This window comes from Podarcis tiliguerta, assembly GCF_965153285.1.
Source record: "Podarcis tiliguerta genome assembly, chromosome: 6".
Taxonomy (NCBI): Eukaryota; Metazoa; Chordata; class Lepidosauria; order Squamata; family Lacertidae; genus Podarcis; species Podarcis tiliguerta.
The window spans coordinates 39,453,420-39,470,199 of record NC_139539.1 but is presented as its reverse complement, the minus strand read 5'-3'; the positions used below and the strand labels follow the sequence as shown (position 1 = coordinate 39,470,199).

The 16,780-nt window shown below is 43.2% G+C and overlaps 1 protein-coding gene across 2 annotated transcripts; it reads right to left on the bottom strand.

The window, feature by feature from the left end:
* Positions 1-698: 698 nt before the first annotated feature.
* On the bottom strand, positions 699-15,207 carry RAB7B (RAB7B, member RAS oncogene family). Of its 2 annotated transcripts, none has more exons than XR_014512944.1 (6): positions 14,864-15,207; positions 7,416-7,477; positions 5,816-5,942; positions 4,124-4,339; positions 2,229-2,782; positions 699-1,860 (listed from the first exon to the last, which is right to left on the bottom strand). XR_014512944.1 is itself a non-coding variant. In XM_083447764.1 (6 exons), the coding sequence occupies exons 2-6, from the start codon at positions 7,466-7,468 to the stop codon at positions 1,392-1,394; spliced, it is 603 nt and encodes a 200-aa protein (XP_083303890.1). In that variant the 5' UTR covers positions 7,469-7,477; positions 14,864-15,091; the 3' UTR covers positions 699-1,391. The 2 variants fall into 2 exon arrangements, 1 of the variants encoding a protein (XP_083303890.1); XM_083447764.1 differs by having other exon boundaries at positions 699-1,472; positions 2,657-2,782; positions 14,864-15,091.
* Positions 15,208-16,780: the final 1,573 nt, after the last annotated feature.

Sequence of the window (16,780 nt, the reverse complement as noted above, 5' to 3'; positions counted from 1 at the left end):
CCTTGGATCCCGAACGCCTTGGTACTCAGACATTTTGGCTCCCGAACACTGCAAACCTGAAAGTGAGTGTACTGGTTTGCAAACGTTCTTTGGAACCTGTACATCCGATGGGGCTTCTGCGGCTTCCAATTGGCTGCAGGAGCTTCCTGCAGCCAATCAGAAGTGGTGCTTTGGTTTCCGAATGTTTGAAAGTCGAATGGACTTCTGAAAAGGATTCTGTTTGACTTCCAAGGTACGACTATATATCCTTGCGTGCCAACCATGACTGTATTATCTTCCAATTCTCTGCTACATTTCCATGTCCAAACCAATTCTCTCTTATTCTTTCATTAAAAACAACAAAACGAAAACAAACCCATCAGTAATATTCCCTGTTGTCTTACTTTGCAGACTTCTCCTCCAAGGCAGACATTGTCCGCATTTCACAGGGGAAATGTAAATCCCTGTAACATGGGAAGTCAGTTGTTCAGCTATATTTTTTCTCTTACCATGTATAAAACATCCCATTCCAAATGTGTGTATATCAGGAAAATCTCTACTATTTCTGCTAGCACTTGAAGAAATGTATTGGAAAACCCCAGTGGGGACGCTTCAGCAGCACGGCGAGACTAATTTCCCTGGGGGAAACTGAGGGGTTAAAGTGAATTTGCAAATCCAACCTTACTTTCTGAGGAAGTAAATGGAAAAATGGAAAAAAGGGGGGGACCCAAAGGCTTTTATTTGGGTGTATTCTGGCAAATACAAAAAGTCTATGTTCTGAAAATTACATTTTAAAAAAAGCTCTGTACCTATAGTAACACCTTCACACAGCTGTTGCTATAGCACATTGGGTGAACAAACATGAATGTTTTGCATTTCTGATGTAAATTCAATCTATACATACTAAGAGGGCACTGAGATCTGTGCTTTGGCTCATATTGTGCTATGTTGAGCTCTCGTTCAGGAATGTGCTGTATTTGCAGGTAAGATACCAAAGGCTGAAAATCGAGAGACTGACTGCTGCCTACCTGCCTTAACTAACAGACCACGATAAAACATGGTAGGCAGCATTAAATTGAGAACAGACAAATCAAGTTATTTCCTGGAGGTACTTTGAAGAACAAGTCCGAGCACCACAGTGGCATCTTAGAAATTTGTGAATAAAGGGATCCAGAACCACAGTTCGATTTTGCTGGGCTAATGTAACCCTGATGCTTCAGGCTGATTTCCATCTGCATGCTCAGTAATGGCCAGTAATGCCCATCTTTGCTGGAAAATGGGGGGGGGGGGGTCCCTTCAGTTCTTCCTCCAACCCTGATGGGCAAGACTCAAGAGAGACTTCAGCGGTTCTTCCACACATCAAGCCTTGGACTTGGACGAAGTAGAAAAGTCATCACTTTCTAAATGAAATTTCAGCAACATTTTGTCCTGGGCTGGTCTTCAGGAGTGAGCTTTATAGAATCGGTTAGGTAGTTCTCGATGATCCCGTTGTACTAAAAGAAAAACATAACCCAGTATGAGTTTATGAAAACAAGGCAAAACAAAAGATAATAAAATAGCCGAGTTGCTATATGGCAAGGGTCATCCCTAGTCAGAAAGGTACAGTACTTGGGAACCAAAAATATTGGCATAAAAAAAATCCTTTTGTTCTCCTTTCTCTGTGTCTTAACCTGAACAAGTGGCAACACCTTGTGGTCAGAGGCAGCAATCTCATCCCACATGCTTCAAGATTAACGACACCCAGAGAACTCTTTGATGCACAACTGTCTTATGGGCAGAAATTGGTTTTGATGTAAGGTTTTCAGTTTGTCATAGTTCTGTGGTTGGAAATCTCTATATTTATTGTCATAAAAATCTCATCCCTTTTGCAACATCATATTACTGTGGTGCCTCGCAAGACGAAAAGAATCCGTTCCGCGAGTCTTTTCGTCTTGCAGTTTTTTCGTCTTGCGAAGCAAGCCCTTTAGCGGATTAGCGCTATTAGCGCTATTAGCAGTTTAAGGGCTATTAACGGCTATTAAAGGTTTAAGGGATTATAGCGGATTAGCTGCTAAAAGGCTATTAGCAGCTTAGTGCTTTAGAAAAAGGGGTTGGGGAGCGGAAAAAAACCCTCAAAAATCGCAAGACATTTTCGTCTTGCGAAGCAAGCCCATAGAGAAATTCGTCCTGCGAAGCACCTCTGAAAACGGAAAACCCTTTCGTCTTGCGGGTTTTCCGTCTTGCGAGGCATTCGTCTTGCGGGGCACCACTGTATATATATGATGAGAGTACTGTACCTATAATCCACAATCACATACAATTCCTATTCTCCCCAAAAATCAGATTTTTAAGAGGTATTGTGGTTTCTCTTTTGCAAACTGTAGCATTCTAAAAAATAAATAAAACACATCCCTTTACTTTTATACTATATTGCTCTCACTGCACCTGTTTTGGTTTCAGTGCAGAATCAGACACTCTGGAAGGGGGAAGCTGAACTGAACTGCACTTGGGAGAAGACCTGCAAGTGAAAATATGTGAGCCCAAAACTTTAAAAATCACATATTAGCCAGACCCAAAACTTTGCTCCTCCTTTGATTTCATGGAAATGATCACAAGAGGGTGCTGTTTGCTTCACATGCAACATGTTTGATGTCGATGAAAAACTCAGCTATTTCTTAAGGACAAGGCTGCTACTCACCCTCGATAGTGCTTGCCTTGCCAGGGTCTCAAAAGCCTGAACTACATTGATATCATTCTTGGCGCTTACTTCAAAATACGTAATGTCCTTTTCTTTGCACCAGGATAAAGCTGCCTCCTTGGACACCTGCAAGACAAAATTGGAAGGGATTCGATTAGGTGATCTCAGGTTGCTTCCAAACAACCAGCGTCTTGAACATTCATCCTGATTTGTTTACAGGGAGGTTAGATCGTGTTGTGTGTCACACAATCATTATGCAAGCAATGTCAAGCAATGTGCAGGACATTTCTCAATCACTCCATCTTTATTATGAAAATTCAACTTTTGCAAGGAAGTGGGGTTGATCCACAAGACTGCCACTTGGCTCGGAAGTGTTAGCATTTCTGTTGGCTTCTCACATTATGATGTGGAACAAGGTGTGGAAACTCCCCTGCCCTCATGATTCACCAACGTGCAACTGGCTGAGCTCTTGATAAGTCTCAATCTCCAAAGGGTTCTTACTCGCAAGAATTAGGCTTTAGTGGTGACTCATATTTAGCTGCCCCAATTCATAGCCCTAATCATGTCATCAACATGAATCCTTGTTCCTGGACAGCTGGCAAATGAGTACATAAATACTAGCAGCTTTATAAACAAAAACAAAAACAACAACAACACTAATATGGATGCTGACACTTATTGACAGTGATGATCTGTAAATATACTGAAAATGCATTGATAATGGGGGCTAAAAGAAAATGCTCTGTAGTGTTCTCCAGCCATGAAAGTTACAGCCTAAAGGCTTGCATGCGTGCATATATATTTATTTCTGGCAAAAGGTTTGGGTAGTAAGCGCACATACCCCTACTACTTGTTAATTTCTCTCTCCTCCCCATATAATAAAAATATTTACGGTATGTAGCTTGCTTTCCTTTTTTTCTGAATTCGAGGAAATGTTACGCTTCTCTATACTTTCATGTAACTGATCACGCCAATATATTTTTAAAAATATATATTTACATGGCTTTAAAAAAAAAAAACATTTTCAATTTTTTAAAATAAAAAACATGGGAACTTCCCTCATGGCTAGTGTAGCACTGCAGTGCTGTGCAAGAAATGTGTTGAGTTTCAGGTGTGCATGTGGAGTACCATTAGGGAAGAAATTCTGTAAGGGTCACTCCCAAGAGATTATGTTCCATGCTATTAGATCCTCCTGTTTCCTAGTCTGCCAACAGGAGTCGCACAGAACAACATGAGGATCACTGAATCATAGAATGGTCTTCACAATTAAATTCCACTGGAATCAATGGGTCAGGTTACAGAAATCTAAAGCAATGCAAATGCTGGATCAACCTCTCACTGACTGGGCATTATTTTCACGCCATTCTCTAGCATAAGGAATTCTCCTCTCCAGTCTTGATACAAAGAGTTTTAAAATACATTGAGAGCTCTAGCTTAGCCCTTCTCCCTCACAATTCCTTATCCTACCTGTCGGTCCTTCAGATCAATTTTATTCCCCAGCACAACCATAGGGAAGCCTTGCTCCATAGGGATGACCCTCTGTAGGAAGTCTTCCCTCCAGTCATCCAAGGACTGGAAGGAATCCATGTCCGTGACGTCAAAGGCCAGCATGCAGCCATCGGAGCCTTTGTAGAATGTGGATACCATGGACCGGAATCGTTCCTGCCCTCCAGTATCCCAAATCTGAAAGGAGGACGAACATACAGGCATTAGCGTTAGCAACCTCTGAGCCGCTACAGATACTTTCATGCACAATGACAGGATCTTCCAGCTCAGTGTTTCCCAAACTTTCCCCCGCTGTGGACTACTGCAATTTTAAAAGACATAAAACTGTTACAAAATGGAACACAGCAATACTGGCATTATCAAGCCCTAAATGGCTTGGGCCCCAAATATCTGACAGAGCGCTCCCTCCTGCATAGATCTGGCACTTCCACCACTCTGTAAAGTTCATAGTCTGTCTGTGACAGAGCCATTTCTGTGGTGGCCCCCAGATTATGGAATACTCTGTCCTCCAAGGGGCATCTGGTCTTGTCACTGTATACAGTGGTACCTCGGGTTAAGTACTTAATTCATTCCAGAGGTCTGTTCTTAACCTGAAGCACCACTTTAGCTAATGGGGCCTCCTGCTGCCGCTGGGCCGCCGGAGCATGATTTCTGTTCTCATCCTGAAGCAAAGTTCTTAACCAGAGGTACTATTTCTGGGTTAGCGGAGTCTGTAACCTGAAGCGTATGTAACCTGAAGTGTATGTAACCCAAGGTACCACTGTACATTTTGGCATCACACTGTATACATTTTTTTTTTCCACAGGCCATTGGGTGTGTAAGATGATATCCCTCCCATTTAAATCCAATGTATTATATGGCTTAATTCTATGACACTACATATAATGTCACTCCCACCCCATGAAGGATGAATTGTTAAGTATCTACAAAATCAATCCTTGTGAAGTACTTACAGGTGGTGACCTGAGAGTGCGCTGGTGCCCTGTTTGTGGAATTCCTCCTGCAGAAAGGCCTGCCTTGCACCAGGTGAAGACATTTTTAATTCCCCGGGCTTTTTATGTATTCTTGGATATTTTAATTTGTTATTTGTATTTTATTTGTGTATAATCTTCTTTGTAAACTACCCTGGAAGCTCTGCTGAAATGCGGTATAGGAATCTTTTTAATCAATCAATCAATTAATTAATCAATCAATCAATCAATCAAAAGGATCACACAGCACCTGCCATTTCTGAGCACTACTAAAGTAAAGGGTAAAGGGACCCCTGACCATTAGGTCCAGTCGCGAACGACTCTGGGGTTGTGGCTCTCATCTCGCTTTATTGGCCGAGGGAGCCGGTGTACAGCTTCCGTGTCATGTGGCCAGCATGACTAAGCTGCTTCTGGTAAACCAGAGCAGAGCAACGGAAATGCCATTTAACTTCCCGCCAGAGTGGTACCTACTTATCTACTTGCACTTTGACGTGCTTTCAAACTGCTAGGTGGGCAGGAGCAGGGACCGAGCAACGGGAGCTCACCCTGTCGTGGGGATTCGAACCGCTGACCTTCTGATCGGCAAGTCCTAGGCTGTGGTTTAACCCACAACACCACTCGCGTCTCTAGCACTGCTAGATGTGTGTAAAACCAAGCACTTCTACTTCAAGGTATCTCTCACCTGCAATTTCAGCGGGCTGCTGTCCACAACTACCATTTTAGTCAGGATACTAGCTCCCAGAGTGGTTCGGTAGTCTTCGTAAAACTTCTTGTGAACATACCGGTGGAGGAGAGAGGTCTTCCCTACACTAGGGTGAAGTAAGAAACACATGCGATGAATTAATTCTGATGACTACTTTCTAATAGTTTCCTGATTTTTATGCTAAAAGTTTGATTTAACATTTGGTTGAATTGTAGATTGTTCTATGTTTACTACTTGTGTGCTTGAATGCTGGCTGCCTTGAATCTCTCCTGTAAAATACTTGGGATAAAAGTCTTTTTAAAAAACAAAAGAAGCAAAGTATTATTTCTTTGGAGTGTGGGCTGCAGGCCAGAACTAGGTGAAGATGGCCATTGATGGTCTGCCTCACCTGAATAGATGAAACTGGAGGGAGTCGCTAATATATCCCCTGTTCAAACCAAAGACTTATGACTACTAGATATAATAAAACACTGTTCAATTAGTCTTTGTGCTCAATGCTGGCATTGTGTCATTGTCTCAGTGCTGCATCTATTGATTTTTGTAGTCTGTCCTGCAGGCTGATCTTAACTCTCCAGAGTATAATTTTCTTTAGCCTGCATTTCCCCCCATTCTCTTCTTTTTCTGGACTTAACTATCTAAAAATATGACTGTCTAGGGGAAGACTGTTGGAACCTGTGACCCTCCAGATGTTGCTGGACTGTAACTCCCATCATCCCTATTATTGGCCTATGTGTAGAGGAAAGTATGGGAGCCCTGATGTTTCATATGGTAAACAGTTAAAAAAATTCATCTGTAAAATTAAGAAAATTAGCTTGTCTTGATCTTTGTCCTGTTGACACTCCCTCATACTGTATCATCATCAGTACATTTCTAGTGCAATTATACCAGAACAATAGCGAAGATGGACACTTGTGGTGCTATTTCTCTTAAAACCAGCAAGTAGAAATTCAATTTTCTGCTCTGTGAGGGGCTGAGCCGTGTGCTTTGATCTGATATTTTCTCCAACAGGACAACTACAGTGCATATACCTTTTTCCTAAACTTGATATCCATTGTAAAGACTCTTCTGATAAGATTTCTGAGAGGTATTTCTCACAACAATATAACACGGCATGATTGCTGTTATGGTATGGTTATGATAGTTATCTCCCAGAACTTAGTGAGCTCCACTGTTGAAAGCCAGGAGATCACTGTCATTGTCAAATTGGTAGAGGTCTCTAATGATAGGGATTAAAAATGCCACGAAGCATTGTAACATTTCTAGCTGGGAAAGCCAACACAGGACTTCCAAATTCAAATCCACACTTAGTAATGGGTGGCCTGGACCAGTTGCCAACTCTCAGCCTAGCCCACCTCCCTGAGTCATTGGGAGGATAAAATGGGAGTGGGAGAACCAAATGCTCTCCTTGGCTTCTTGGAGGGTGAAAAAATATAACTAAAATCAACATAACAAAATGAACAGTATTATCATCCACCCAAGGTGTTAAAAAACAACAACACTATTCTAGTGCTTATGTGGAGAAGTAGGACATCTCTTCAAACTGCCTTTTCAAATTCCAAAAGCAAAGAATGCTGCTTACCCTAAAGTGCCAATAATTATTAGTTTCAAATCCACTCTCTTAGTTGAATTCATAAATGGAGCCTAAAGGGAAGGAAGAAAAAAGACATTCGTCAACATCTTGTATCGTGAATCAGCACAATGCTCTATATGCGCCATACGCAGGATAGCAGAAGCCAGCAAAGAACTCCAGGCATCCGACTGGTCAACTGCCTTTTGTGTCACTGTAAATGAAGCATCCTTGCTTCTCCTTGGATGAGACTCTTCGACTGAGACTGTCCCTTGAGACTTGGGTCCATTTTTAAAATAAAATAAAAATATGCCTAACAGGTTTTCTAGATTCACAAACCCCAGTAAATTATCCTAGTGTCCCCAACCAAGTGAGGTGTGGAGCTTTTTCCAAGGTGGCATCCCAGCTGTAGAATGCTCTCCCTTGGGAGACTCACCTGGCTCCGACTTGATGCCTGTTCTAGTCCCTGCTCATTTTTCCAGGCCTTCTGGCATCTATTATAAAATCTGTATAATTTTTTTTTAAAAAAAGTTTTGCTGAGTTTATTTGCTGCTGTTTTATCTTTTTAGTTTTATGGAGAATTATATTTTGCAGTTTTTTAAATCTGTATTTTAATTTTTTATATTTGTGTTGTAAGCCACCCATGAGGGGAGCATAAGTACTGTGCATTTGTGTCTTTGTTCCCATCTGCCCTCCTCCTCCCTCCAATAATTCCCACATTTATGCAGTACTTTCTGCAGCAGTGAAAGGAGAAGGGACCGGGAGCATCCTTCACATACAGTTGACAAGGAGACTATTGACACGAAAATGGCTCTGAACAAGCCTATTAGTGTTGGTGCTGCAGGCAAGAGACACCCCACTCAGCATCACTGAGCAAAGCCTTTCTCTCTGGGTGCATCACTGCTGCTGTCAAAAACTGCACAGTCTTCTATCCATGGCATGAACTTCTATTTGTCTGCCTGATGCCCAAGGCTCTATTTTGTGTTTTCTCTGAAACAAGGGAGGAAATTTAAAGCCCTAACAAAGAGGCATTAGAGATAACAAGTGAGTGCAGTATTTTCACTGTGTGGAAGGGTTTGGGAACAACGGCTTGTATGCAATGTTGAGCTAAGTAACCATCTGCTTGCATAGTACTACAGTGGTACCTCGGTTTTTGAACAGCTTAGTTCATGAACAACTTGGAACCCGAATGCTGCAAAATCGGAAGTAGGTGTTCCAGTTTTCGAACCTCTTTTCGGAAGCCGAAGATGCTCCGCTTTGAGTCCCCCTGTGTTTCCTGTTGCGCTGCTAATTTGCATCCCCCCCCCCCACTGTAATTCAAGCCTTCCGTTTCCAACTGCAGTGTTCTGAGGTGATATTTGGAGCTTATATTTGGTGCTTTTGTTTTTGCTATTTATTTTGTGTTTTCTGTTTTGAGGCTTTTTCAGTTAATTTGTTTTTGTGACTGTGTGGATCCCAGTTAAGCTATTGATTGATTGATTGATTGATTGTATGACTGAGGAAATGAATAAAAGCTCCCATTCAAACAATGACTATCATCTGTGCAGGTAATATTTTTTTTAATTTTACTTTTTATCATCTACAATACTGTTTTATTTATTTTATAGCACAGTACATTGTTTATTGCTTTCATTTTATGGATCAATAATACTATCTCGTAAGATAGTAAAATTCATGTTAAATTGCTGTTTTAGGGGTTGTTTTTAAAAGACTCGGAACAGATTAATCCGTTTTGCATTACTTTCTATGGGAAAGCACACCTTGGTTTTGGAATGCTTTGGTTTTGGAACAGATTTTCGGAATGGATTAAGTTTGAGAACCAAGGTACCACTGTACTACTGCTGCTACTACTAATTTATTCATATCCCTCCCATCTGGGTGGGTTTCCCCAGCCACTCTGGGCAGCTCCCAACAGAATATTAAAAACACAATAAAACATCAAACTTTAAAAACTTCCCTAAACAGGGCTGCCTTCAGATGTCTTCTAAAAGTCAGATAGTTGTTTATTTCCTTGACATCTGATGGGAGGGCGTTCCACAGGGCGGATGACCGAGAAGACCCTCTGCCTGGTTCTTGCCCTCTTCTCCCCCTACCCCACATGCCCCAGGCCCATACCCTTCACAAATCTGCTCCAGAGGTTTGGGGAGAACAGATTTGGAGGCATGCAGGGGGAGGAGAGTGAGGGAAAGTCCTGTTGTACAAGTATAAATCCTTGCACAGGCATGACTGTTACTGAGCACTACATTGGATACAGGCCCTTTCAAGCATGTAGGAATGGGAGAAATGACCTAAAAGTTTCTGACTTGCCTGCACTAATTCTCAGATTTTCTTTTTCACAAAAAGACCTTCAGGGCATCCAGCTGTTTTCTCAATGCAGCAACCGCACCCCTCTCTCAGGCACCTTCTCCACCACTAAATTAGTGCAGTAAAAGCCTGCAAAGACAATTGTGGCTGACGGTGACTCACTTGGAACTTCTGTGTTTTCTTAAACAACAACCAACAACCACCATGTCATATCATGCTCTCCCTGCCCTTCCCACTAATTCATTGGGTTCTGCTTGTAAAGGGTTGGGTGTGATGTCATGTCACTCGTTTCCCTTCCAATTTTACACCGTAGATTGTAGGGAAAATCAAATGCAGGCCGGTAGCAGCATGATTGGAAGGACAGATCGTGAAGCTGAGACTCCAATACTTTGGCCACCTCATAAGAAGAGAAAACTCCCTGGAAAAGACCCTGATGTTGGGAAAGATGGAGGGCACAAGGAGAAGGGGACAAGAGGGCGAGATGGTTGGACAGTGTTTTTGAAGCTACAAACATGAGTTTGACCAAACTGCGGGAGGCAGTGGAAGACAGGAGTGCCTGGCGTGCTCTGGTCCATGGGGTCACGAAGAGTCGGACACGACTAAACAACAACAGCAGCAGCAGCAGCATGATGGCTCTAGGTTGACATTTAGCTAGGCCCTGAGAGCGCCAGCTAGCAGCAACAATATCACAGTGCTAATGATCTAGCGGGCTGCAAGAAGGAAGCGCTGGAGCAAGCAAGGGCATAGGTAACCCCACGCATCCAGGATTTGCAGTGAATGTCACATGGACTTAAAGTGAAACTCTGTTAGCCATTTACCCTAGTTCAGGAGGGGGAAACCTGTGACCTCCACATATTGCTGCCTACAACTTCCAATCCAGCTGACTGTCGGCCACTTCTGGGACAGATGGAAGCCCAGTAACGACTGGAGGGACACAGGTTCTCCAGCCCTGCCTTAGACCATAATAAGCACAACACAGGCTTAGGAGTCCACAGATTAAAGAACCAAATTGCCAATCTTATGATGAGTGAGATCTTCCAAGCACAAGCAGCTGACTCACTTTGGATTTCAAAAGAAGACCCATAATGACAGCAGGGAACTGTGCTGTTATTTCATTATGAAGAAATCATCATCCCCGTCACCACCTCACAGGGCTATTTTTCCAAATATAACTGCTGCAGCAACCCATGACATTGCTCAAATTTCACCCACCACTTCTGCTCCAGACAATGTTTGGCAATGACAACCCAGTCATTTGTTACGTGGGTAGATTCAGCCTTCCCACAAGGTCACAATTGTTACCAATGGGATTTACACAGAACTGGATACAAACTCCTTTTGTATATGGCATGCTTCTCCCTTTCATTTAGGCCAGTTCCATGTAGGGATACTATCTCTCTCCCCCAGCTTTAATAGTAATAATAATAGTTATGCAGTTACAATTTGTTGGCAGATCTATTTATAAAACAGACAACCTTGTTTACTAAAAAAATAAAAATAAAATGGAAAAGAAAGAAACTGGCATTTGGTGGGGGGAGGATAATATAACATATATTCATGACAATATAGTGTCATGGATAGATTAAAAGGAAATAGATCACCCTTTATTCCAGATATGTTAAACCAAAACCCATTTCTCAATAAGTTTGTTTTCTTGATTATTATGAATTGCATTTTTCATCATTACTATAGTTTGTCAGGTTTTCATTAGCCGGTTATGGCAGAGGGATCTTTATTTTTCCATTTTTGTGCAACACAGTTTTGCTGTCGTTAGCAGTGAAGTAATAAGCTGTAAGTATTAATGCCCTCAGAGCACACTACCAGAAGAAGAGTTGTTTTAGAGTTACTTGGGAGAGCACAACCTGTACTTATTCATATAATGTTCTGTACTTCCATCCCAAAAGATTTTTTTTTGCAAGTTCTGACAATATATATTACATCTGCCATAATTCCATTGCACCTGCAGCTGTGCACGTTTTGACTGAAAAAAGTTACAAATTCTGTGTTTAGTGCAATGATGAGTACCTGTGGCTCTCCAGATGTTGTTAGACTTCAGCCCAGTTACAGAACTTTGCATTCAGTGTGTAATTAGATCCTAGCAACGTCAAAATGAAGTTCTGAAGAGCCCGTGTGGTATAGTGGTTACAGTGTTGGACTAAGACCTGGAGACCAGGTTTTGAATCCCACTGCTTCTCAGCCTAACTTACCTCACAGGGCTGTTGTGGGGATTAAAGGAGGGGGGAAGAGAACCATGTACATCACCTTGAGCTCCTTGGAGAAGAAACAGGATATAAATGCAATTTAAAAACTTGCAGAAGTACAATAGGTGAAGGTTTCACCAGTGCTGCATTGCCATGCTAGGAAAAGCTGCACCTGTTATTATCTGTTTCCAGAAGGGAAACAGATGGGGTGGGGGATGAAATACAAAGAATGAAAGAAACGAAAGCCATCTCTGTATGTTTATGTTGTGCAGGTGTCAGCTGAGAAGGGTCCTATCTGTTAAGATCTTCATACCTGCATGAGAGATGCCAAAGCTAGAGATTTTATCTATAGTCTTTTTTCCTTTGTGTGCTTATACACACATGAGCGTGTTTATATGACCAGCTTTTTGTGTATGCCCAAACACCTGCACAACAGGCAGAAATGCAAGAGACCTGGCTTTCGCTGATATGGCTACACAGTGATCTGATCATGTATCATTATGTGTTGTGTCAGAGGAAGGCTGTAGCTTAGTGGTAGAGCCCTGGCTCTGCATTCAGAAGGTCCCAGGTTGAATCACCGGCGTTTCGAGGTAGGCCTGGGAATGTCCCCTTGGCTGAAATCATGGAGTACTGCTCTCAGGAATACTGCTGAGCAAGATGGACGAATGATCCGACTCTTTATAAGGCAGCTTCCCGTGTTTCTATTACAGTGGTACCTCGGGTTACATACGCTTCAGGTTACAGACTCTGCTAACCCAGTAATAGTGCTTCAGGTTAAGAATTTTGCTTCAGGATGAGAACAGAAATTGTGCTCTGCTGGCGTGGTAGCAGCAGGAGGCCCCATTAGCTAAAGTGGTGCTTCAGGTTAAGAACAGTTTCAGGTTAAGTACGGACCTCCGTAACGAATTAAGTACTTAACCCAAGGTACCACTGTATATATGCTGTTATAAAAGGAACAGCAGCCTTGCCAGGAAAAACATGGGATTCTAATTTCAGCAGTCATATGCAGTACTGTTTATGATTATGCTGTGCTGGCTGCATATACAGTGGTACCTCGGGTTACATACGCTTCAGGTTAAACACTCCGCTAACCCAGAAATAGTGCTTCAGGATAAGGACTTTGCTTCAGGATGAGAACAGAAATTGGGCTCTGACGGCGTGGCAGCAGCAGGAGGCTCCATTAGGTAAAGTGGTGCTTCAGGTTAAGAACAGTATCAGGTTAAGTATGGACCTCCGGAATGAATTAAGTACTTAACCTGAGGTACCGCTGTACAGACCAACCTTCCCCTTGGGCTGAGTGACATACAGAAGTTATTAGTGGGGTGGGGGGCTCTGTAGCAGCAGACAGAATAGGCTTCCACTTTCCAGCAGTCCATTTGTACCTGTGCTTCTTCATTAGGCTTCTCATCCCAAGAAATATCTTGCCATTAGGATGGAAAAGAGGACGGGGCTCTTGCACCTTTAATAACTATAGAGAAGATGGATTTATCAAAGGTGCAGGTGCTCCATGCTCTTTTGCAATCTGGAACCCTGTCTTTCCTTCTTTCCTGTGCAGCCAGCACAGCATAATCTCTCCCTAATTTCACAGCTATGGCTTCCTGGGCAACAAATTTCCACTAACTTTTTTAAGTTTCCGCATCTGTAAAATGGGGATAAATGCCACTGTTCATGCACAGTGTTTGTTTCAAAGAAAGCAATAAACAATGCTAGTTTCTCTTTCTTTCTTTTTTCCTTTTGCACTGACTGCCTTTAACACAGCCACATGACACACAGGTATGAATCAGGCAATTGGTTTCCCTGGCACAGAGGTGTGGTTGGAAAAGCTTAACTTGCCTATGGCGCAATCCAAGACATGCCTTGTCAGAAGCACCATGAAATTTAATTAGCCTTGACACCTCAGTTTAATTAGTCTTTTAGCCTCAGTTGTTATGCAGCTTCGGTGAAAGTCGCAGAAACAGCAAAACGAAACCTGGCAACCCAAAATCACTTCTTTTTCTGAAAGCAAATGCCTAAACTATGCCACTGAGAAGAATCTTATTTTTCCTTTTTTTAATCATTTCAATGTGTGTGTATGTGGGGGGTGACAATAAGTTTTCCGCCCCGGGCACCACCTGACCTTGCTACGCCACTGCCCATGTCCCTTATTAAATGGAACAATGATCACTTGCTCTTGCAGCCCGCACTTTCTCAGCATAAGTCCCGGGGCAGATTATGCGTGCCACCCTCCTGTGGCTTTATTTGTGACTCCATATGCACCCAGACAGTGCCTGGAAATAGCCTTGGGCCTATTCAGCCCATTGTGCTGCACCCGCTGAGAAGCAGCCCAGCTCCTGCCCAGAACGCCAGATGCCAACGTTGATCGCTGGGCTCAGATCCCTACATTTCCCCCTAGTGTTGTTCCGCCACCCCCGCCTTAAAACTATCCTTTGTTGTTAAGATGCAGCTCGCATGAGCAGCAGGCCCAGCCCTGTTCAATTCCCCTTTATTCGGTGAGTCACAAAGAATGAGATCTTCCAAAAGCAATTGTCCCGGGCACGAAGGAGTGCTTCAGTGGAACCTAATACTTCCCCCTCTGCTCCACGTCTAAATATTTTTCTGCTATGAGCGGTGGAGAAACGGGAGAAGAGGCAGCCGCTCTTTCTTCCACCGATCACCTATTCCACATGCTGGGGTAGATCTCCCCATGCAACCTCCCTAGATCTCCGCCGTCAACTTCTTAGAGAAATTCACCCAGCTCTGAGCCGGTTCTCTCTCTGCCTACTCAGGCACGAATCTCGCTCGCTCTTTGTGCTTCAAGTTCGGCGTTGCAAATGAATCGCCTGCGCAGCAACTAGGGACTTAACTTGTGGATCCCAGTGGATCTCCTGCCATCTGCCACACGCTTGCTCCGTTTGCAGGCGAACCGTTTCGAAAGGAGGCTTACATAACTAGAGGACAACAAGAAAGGGGACTTACTGGTCTTCCTCCTCTGGCGTGACCCGGCTTTTTTGCAGAGCTGCGAAGTCTGCTGCCCGTGCAAACTCCTCGCGGCTCCTCCCGAGAGCGCGCAGAAGAAACGCCTTTGGGGAGGGGGGGGGTTGAAGAAAGGACGGAAGGAGTGCCGAGCAGGATCCCTTCCCGCCGCAGATCCCTCGAGCGTGGGTCTTCTTTTTCTCTCGTTTCTCTTCCCTCCCAGCCCCCACCCCAGTGGGAGGGTTGAGGCAGAGAGAGGCCGTCCAAACAGGACAAGAGTTTGCAAGAGGGTTGAGAGTTTTAGACGCGCACAAAACAAGTTTGCTCGGAAGTTTTCCCCACTCTCTGGAGCCTTCTTGGTATTAAGTATGGTTAAGGATCCAGCTTGGAAATTGCCCAGCGGTGACTGCATAAGCTAGAATGCAGTAAGAAAAGTTAGGTGGGGGAGATGCCGCAAAAGAACAGTAGCGTTACTTTCTGGTGTAAATGGATTTGAGCGTGGAGTGGTTCAGTCCACACACAGGCTAGGTTCGCTTCTCCTGGGTGTTAGTCCTTTTAATACTTCATATTTTTTTTACAAACAGTAGACCTTGGAGTGAACGATCCTTTATCATTCTTGGGGTGCTTCCAGATTTATTGTAGAATAGCCATCGTTCATTCATTCACATTTATTGGAGCTGAGACAGGGGTGTCCAGATGCCATCACCTTCCTTTTGTAATCCTCCCATGTTTCTTCTGGGTTTTCCCCACTGTATTGTGGAAAAGCTGTCTTTTAAAAATAAAAATGTGATACAAGCGCCACAGCTCTTTTGAGCGGTGTGTGTCTGACTCCTGCCCTGACACTCTAGCGTTGCATTTCCTAATTTTCAGAAGAGATCCCATTTACAGTTTCCACCATTGCCAGACCTGCTTTTTTTGTTTTGCTTTAATAAGTAGCTGATAACCCCAATGGCCACAGGACCATAGGATGCTAACTGTTCTGCTTAGTTCATCCTCGCCCCCACACTGACTGGCAGCCTGGATCTATCCTGTCTGTATGTGACAGGAACTCAACTGGGACTTTATGAATGCAAAGCATGAGCTTTGCCACTGAGCTATGGCTCTTCCCCCTGAAGGTGGCACCAGGAGGCACTGGATCGGCTTGACATTTGGGAAGAGGAGAAATCTCTTTCACTCTGTTTTTGCCGCTGTTACTCCCTTTCTCCCAAAATACTGCTCTCTTGCAGTGTACATTTTGTTCCAGTCCTGTTAATTCTGCATAACTTAAGAAGAACAGGAGCATTCTCAGAGGTCTGATACTGAGGTATTAGCCCATATGAGAACCTACATCACTCTTCAGTGATGTAGGAAACGGACTAAGCAACAAGATGTTTAGCTCCGTGCCACAAAAAGCTCCATCTGCTGATTTCTGCACATTTTTTGGTTGGTTGGCAGCCATAAATACAGATTCTAACAACAGTAGATAACAAACAAGTTCTGCAGGTATCTACTTCAGTGCTTAATGAAAAGGGACTGGCTTCATGCCAGAGGCACATGATTACTAACAGATTCCTTTACACCTGAGAAGTTCCTACCATGTTCCAACACCCCTCACCCATAGTTGTGAACCTTGGGAAACTGTCTTTTATTTACATACGTATTTTGCCAACTTCCTTTACCTGGAAATTGATTCCAGGACAGAAACATTGAACACATGACCTCTGAGGATTGGGTGATGAATACCTGAAGTGTTGCTATAAAATTGTAGGAAGAAAGATTCTTCCCATTCTTCAATAAGCAATGCAAATAATCTTTTCTACAGATCTTCCAGTTAGCAGGCTGGGGGAATATCTCTGTCACACACAGCTGTCAATAAATTTGCTTCTTGTTGAATCCTTCAACTTCCTGATTACATTTGCTTTTATAGCTGTCTTGCTCAAT

Excerpts from the sequence above, each read along its gene's own strand:
- RAB7B (XM_083447764.1), bottom strand. The coding sequence starts at position 7,468 with ATGAATTCAACTAAGAGAGTGGATTTGAAACTAATAATTATTGGCACT. Across the intron at positions 4,340-5,815 it reads GCAGCCCGCTGAAATTGCAG|ATTTGGGATACTGGAGGGCA; the intron begins GTGAGAGATACC and ends TCCTCCTTTCAG. Across the intron at positions 2,783-4,123 it reads TTGATCTGAAGGACCGACAG|GTGTCCAAGGAGGCAGCTTT; the intron begins GTAGGATAAGGA and ends TTTGTCTTGCAG.